General features: G+C 58.0%; 1 protein-coding gene across 1 annotated transcript; it reads left to right on the forward strand.

The window, feature by feature from the left end:
* The first annotated feature begins 623 nt into the window (after positions 1–623).
* LOC134057335 (serine/threonine-protein kinase pim-1-like) lies at positions 624–3004 on the forward strand. Its single transcript, XM_062514324.1, is given in 6 exon segments — positions 624–696; positions 781–1124; positions 1211–1261; positions 1457–1823; positions 2462–2641; positions 2898–3004. Coding segments are annotated over 6 exon segments (1122 nt in total).
* Positions 3005–6307: the final 3303 nt, after the last annotated feature.

Genomic DNA, 6307 nt, shown 5'->3' on the forward strand with positions numbered 1-6307 from the left:
ATTTGGGAGGCCAAATGCCAATTTTGTCCATGGCCATCAGGACGAGAAGTTCTTTTCTGGAGGAAGAAAAGTAGGGAGCCCCAGTGTTTCAAAGGCAGATAAGAGCTGGCCCTCAGGAAGCCAAAGTAACCTACATAGTCCTGGCAGCTTTTGTCTGGGAGCTACCCTTGCATATATACAGAACTTTGGAGGCAGAATCCCAGTCTTGGCCATGAATGCCTGTGCTTGAAAGATGTTTTTATCATGGGAAGAAAATGTTCAGGGACTGCTACCGGGGTATGCAGGGCTTGGCACAGGCCGAGAAGGCAACGGAAAAACAGACATGGGGACAAACGGCCCCAGGGCTTCAGTTGCAGCAGCAGCAGCAGCAGCAGTGACAGAAGCGACTTTGTCGACCCTCTGGCTCTCCTCTCCCTCTCCCACAGTCCCACAGCCTCTCTCGGTCTCTCTTTCCCTGGGTCCCCCTCCTCTCCCAGTCTCCATCTCCCAGTTCCTAGCTCGGCCATACACTCGGGCTGCCCTGGCCCCAGGCGGGGCTTTCCCATCCCTTTCCCCATCCCCATCCATCCTGGCACGGTCTCACCTCCACCCGGCTCTGGCTGTACTGGCGGTGGTGCTGCTGGATGGACATCAGTGCGTGGAGCGGCATCGCCTCCCTTTGGCTCCGCCTGTCCCGACACCGGCCCCGGACCCGGCCCCGGCCCCAACATGGGCCCTGACCCCAACCCCGGCCCCTGGCCCTGGCCCCAAGGTGTGCCCTGGCCACAGTCCTGGTCTTGGTCCTGGCTCCTCCCGGGCCCGTGGAGCACACACACGGCACGGCTGCTCCTGCTGCCTGTGTTGCGGTTTCCCAGGCCCGAGCTCCACCGCTCGGCAGCGCGGTCGCTGGCCCTGAGCCTCTGCTGTCCCGTTCCAAAGAGCGAACACCTGGGGCTGCCCGGCCCGGGGCGGCTGAGGGGTGCTCAGGGCTCATGTCTGGCCCCGGGCCGAGCGCTGACAGCCGCGTCTCGCTGGCAGGGGAGGCGCAGCACGGCACGAAGGAGCGGTACCAGCTCGGTTTGCTGCTGGGGTGTGGCGGCTTTGGCAGCGCCTGGGCGGTGACTCGGCTCTCGGACAGTGCCCCAGTAAGTGGTGGGATCAGTGGCAGGCAGAAGAGGAGGAGGAGGGAGGACGAGGAGGAGCTCAGCCTGCTGCTGCCCTTGGCATGCAGGTGGCCATCAAAAGGGTGCCATGAAACCATGTCCAGCACTGGGGCAAGCTGGTGAGTGAGCGGGGACCAGTGGGAGAAGCTGGGGCATGCTGGGATGGGATGAGTCGAGACCCGGAAGGGTGGAAGCCACCAGGAGCCTGGAGGGAGAGTGGGTGTGGGGCCAGCAGAGCATCCCGTGCTGAGGGAGAGCTTCCCGAGTCCTGGCACAGCATCAGCCCCGCTGACGGCATCGTGGTCCTCCTGCAGCCCGATGGCACCAGCGCACCACTGGAGATCGTGCTGCTGGACAAGGTGTCCACTGGCTTCCCTGGAGTTCTCCAGCTGCTGGAGTGGCTTGAGTTCCCCAATGACATCCTGATGGTGCTGGAGCACCCGGAGTGGTGTCAGGACCTCCGTCATTTCATTTGGTCACAGGGGTTCCTGTCAGAGGAGGTGGCACAGGAGCTGTTCCGCCAGGTGCTGGAGGCCGTGCAGCACTGCACCAGCTGTGGGGTCCTGCACAGGGACATCAAACTGGAGAACATCCTGCTTGACCTGGCCACCGGGCAGGCAAAATTGATTGACTTTGGCTGTGGCACCTACCTGCAGGACACAGCCTACACTCACTTTACAGGTGAGCCCACACAGGGCTGTGTTCCCAGTCCCGGCATCTCCTGGCCCAACATCTCAGGGCCCAGCCTGGCTGTGGTAGCAGGGACTCTCCTTTTTGCTGCCAGTCATGGCACTGAGTCTTCATCTGAGTTGCTTTTGACTGGGGTGGGTGGGGGGCCAGCTTCCAGCCCTGCTGGCAGCTTTTGCCAGCCACTGTGTCCAGGACTGGGGCTGGGGCAGCCAGCCTGACAAAAACACCCGTGGGTGGGGGTAGTGGGTTGTGGGGGGTCCAAACCTGTGCAGCAGCTGTTTTGGTGGGCAGGTGAGAAAGGGCTTGCACTACTGTGCTCACATTGCTTGCCTTGTCCTCATAATGTCTTTTGGGGCAATGCAGGCAGGGAGGATGAAGACATGGATTTTCCCCACCACGGAGTGGGTTTTTCCTTGTCATGGTCAGGCCTTGCCAGGGCTTCTGCTGCACTCTTCCAGCACCAGTGGCTCCTTTTCCAACCCCAAGTTTGTACACAAGTCCCAGGTGCTGGCCAGAGGCAAGGGGTCACACCATGTGCCACTGGTGCAGCCCTAGCATGCCCAAGGATTCTGGGGCCAGGCTCTGGGAGCAGCAGCATCCCCCTGATGAACTCCATCTGTATTCCATAGGAACACCGTCCTACAGCCCCCCAGAATGGACCCACTTTGGCTGGTACTATGGCAAGTCAGCTACCCTCTGGTCCCTGGGCATCCTGCTGCACCAGATGGTCTGTGGGGAGCACCCTTTCAGGAGAGGCCAGAACATCAGCTGGAACCATCAGCTCTCGCTGCCACAACAGGTCTCTCAAGGTGAATCCTCATCTCTGGGCACGGGGGGAATACCAGTGCTGGGAGACAGCAGTGGGCTCGTCAGCATCCCGCTCTGGCTGCTGCTGAGGAGGTGGCACATGTCCTGCTCTCCTGCTCTCCTCCAAAACAAAGAACTGATGGGAAGGTTTAGGCCCAGCTCTGAGCACATGCAGCACAGCCTGAGCATGAGAACAGTGGGGCAAAGCAGACTGGAGCCTCCTCCAACTGACCGGTGGTTTCTGCTTTCTCTGTCCAGAGGGCCAAGATCTGATCAGATGGTGCTTATCCATGCTCCACATGGAAAGGCCCTCATCAGAAGACCTGTTTTGTGACCCTTGGATGCAGCAAATTCACCTGCCATAGAAGAAGGGAGAGAGCCACAGGCACACTTGGATGCAGGGCTCTGGTAAGTTCCAGTTGCACGCAGGCCTTGGCAATCAGAAGCAAAGAAGCCCAGACTTTTTTGTCCTGCCTGTGTCACTGTACAGGGGTCATCAGGTGGGAACACACAGCCCTTGAGCTGCTCTGCCCAGCACTGGTGGCCACCATCTGAGCTGCTTTGGCATGTCCTGGTTCACTGACAGCTGGACCCTGGGCAGAACACTGAGAGCCTGCTCTCACCCCAGGGAAGGAGAAGGAGCCCCTGGAGAAGCTGTAGCAGGTGGGGCTGCTGCTGCTGGAGACAGTGAGGATGACATCAAGGATGGCAACCTCTTCCTCCACCTGGCCACTGGCAAGCTGAAGATGGACTTGGATTCTGGCACCTTCTTCAAAGCCTGGCTCCACGGTGAATTTACAGATGAGTCCAGACCCAGGGGGATGCTCCCAGATTTGGGCATTGCACAGCCTGGCCAAGAAGCAAAGGTTCCCCCTTTGCTGGGGAGGATAAAACTGATTCTTCTGTCACCTGCCAAGCTGCTTTTTGGCACAGCTGGGGGGATGGGCTGGGGTGGGTACGAAATGGGAGTCAGCTCCTGGCCCTGCCAACAGCCCCCAGCACCCACCGTGCCCCGGGCTGGGGCAGCCAGCACGACACAAACAAAGCCCCATGGTGGGAGTGAGGTGGGACTCCAGAACTGGGCATGGCTGCTTTCCTTGGCAGGCAAGGAAGGGCTTGGGCTGCTCCACTGCCCTTACTTGCTTTGGGATCACCATGACTTTTGGGGCCAGTGCAGGGGAAAAGGGAGAAAGCATGGGCTTCTCTCACCCGTGGGTGGGTTTTTCCCTGGCATCTAGGGTTGGGCCTTCCTCAAGCCCCTGACAGAGATTAGATATTTTACCATTTTTCTTTTCTCCCCTTCTGGACTGTAATCTATTTTCATTAATTTGTTGATTCTTTCTCTAAAGGAAGTGTTCCAGGTGGGCTCCAGTGTGGATCAGGAAGTGCTCGGGACCAGCTGCGGCGTGGATGGGCCGTGCCCTTGGAGAAGGCTGAGGACATCCCTTGGGACCAGCTTTTCTTCCAGCAGCGATGGCATGAGGTGGGTCCCCACCTTCTTGTCACGGTGGGATGAGAGCTTTTGGGAGATGGCAGCGAGCACAGGAGCATCCTGCTGTGGCAGCTGCTGAGGAGGTGGATGTGCCATGGCTGGCTGCAGGCTGGGCACATGTCCTGCCCTCCTGCTCTGCTGCCCAAGGCAGCAGTGATGGGCACTGCTCTGGGCACGGCCAGCATGGCCTGGGCACCGTGACAGCTGGGACAAGGGGCACAGGAGCCTTCAGCTGATGGGCAATTTCTGGTTTCTCTCCTTGCAGCCGGGCCCTGTGGATGCTGAGGCTGCTCTGGGCTCTGCCAGGTCTCTGCTGCAGCTCAGCACCAGGCTGGCATCAGCCAAAGGAGAAATGGAGCGACCTGCAGCAGAGACTTGCTTGAGCATTTCAGCAACGCAGCTCAAGTTTGCAGAGTGTACACCTCCAAGGGAAAACATGACACCCCCCAAAAAGTAAATTTGTTCAATAACTTCTGAAATGAAATCAATCTGGGATGACCCCAAATGATATTTTTCAGCCTGCTCAAGCTGTAGCTCAGTCCTTCTCTGAACAGTTCTCTCCCCCACCTGCCTTTTAATTCACAAGTGCTCCCTCCTTTCCCCCAGTGAATTCCCAGCCCATCACAGTCTCCATCACATTGTTGCCTTCCTTGACGCCCCTCAGCACGAGGAAGACTGAGTTCCAGGATTAGGCACTCATTCTTTCACTGGCTGAAGAGCAGCAATGTCTCAGAGGTCCAGTGAGATTTTAGTGTCCTTCAGAGCTGCTCTCCTGCTCTCAGCTCTCCTCACTGCTGAGTTGCCACTCCCTTCTCCTCGTCCTTCCCGCAGGATGAACTCTGTGCATCCCCTTGAGCCTCCCCACTCTTCCCAGCCCACCCACCCAGCTCAGTTAGGCTGAAGCTCAAGCTTGTGTCCTCTGGCACAGCAGTGCAGTCCCCTGTGCAGGGAGCCCCAGCCCCAGAGCACAGCACACAGCAGTGCAGTCTGGGCTGGACCAGCTCCCCTCCACCCCTGCCTTGGCTGTCTGTGGCACCTGAATGCTCCCTGTTTGGAGCTGTCACTGCAGGATGGCCCCTGGGCAGAGCCCAGCCGGGCTCCCACTGCATCCCCTGAAGCTTGGGGCAGACAGTGGAACCAGGGCTGAGGTGCATGGGGAGCACCCAGAGCTGTGGCTTGCACTCAGTGTTTGCAAGTGTTGTGTTCTCATCTCGTGCAGCCTGTGGGGAAAACAGCCTGTGCTGCCAGGCCAGCACTGCCCCTCTGGGCAGGGACAAGGCTGAAGGGCTTTCCCATTCCAGAGGAGCCAGCACTGAGCCTTGGCAGGGCCTGGCAGGGCTGGACACAGGTCTGGCTCCTGTCCAGGACTCACTGCCCACCCACCCCCATTGTGCTCCCAGGGACAGAAGGGTCTGACTGTGCCAGGGGCTCTGGGATGTCTCTGTATCCCTGGACAGAAGGGTCTGACTGTGCCAGGGGCTCTGGGATGTCTCTGTATCCATGGACAGAAGGGTCTGTCTGTGCCAGGGGCTCTGGGATGTCTCTGTATCCATGGACAGAAAGGTCTGTCTGTGCCAGGGGCTCTGGGATGTCTCTGTATCCATGCACAGAAGGGTCTGTCTGTGCCAGGGGCTCTGGGATGTCTCTGTATCCATGCACAGAAGGGTCTGACTGTTGCAGGGTTTCCATAATGCCTTTTTACCCATGGGTATGGAGTAAACACGGAGAGGGAAAAAGTCAGTCACGTTGCTTGCACACCCCTTCCTTTCGATACCAGACACATCCATGCACACCCCCTTGTATGGATATATTTAAAGGATAGGGATGGGCAGAGATTTCCCACAGAGCTCTTACTTTGGCACAGCTCACCTTGTAAATCAGTGGCCAGGGGATTTTTTTCCCAGCTCTGCTTTGGGGACACAAGGTCCAAGGATCTGCAGTGTCAGAGGGAGAGTGTGGCTGGTCACAGGTGAAGTCCCGTTTCATGACATCCCAGAGTGGCACAGGACAAAGATAAAAGCACCCACAACCTCACTGATGAAGTCTTTCTGATGCTGCACATCCTATAGGAAAAGCTGCTGTCACCCAATCCATTTGGAGTTATAACTTTAATTTTCAATACTTTAGGGTGAAGTTTCAAACTGCAAGGTTTTTTTACCCTCAAGACACAATCATA

This window comes from Cinclus cinclus, unplaced genomic scaffold, assembly GCF_963662255.1.
Source record: "Cinclus cinclus unplaced genomic scaffold, bCinCin1.1 SCAFFOLD_32, whole genome shotgun sequence".
Taxonomy (NCBI): domain Eukaryota; kingdom Metazoa; phylum Chordata; class Aves; order Passeriformes; family Cinclidae; genus Cinclus; species Cinclus cinclus.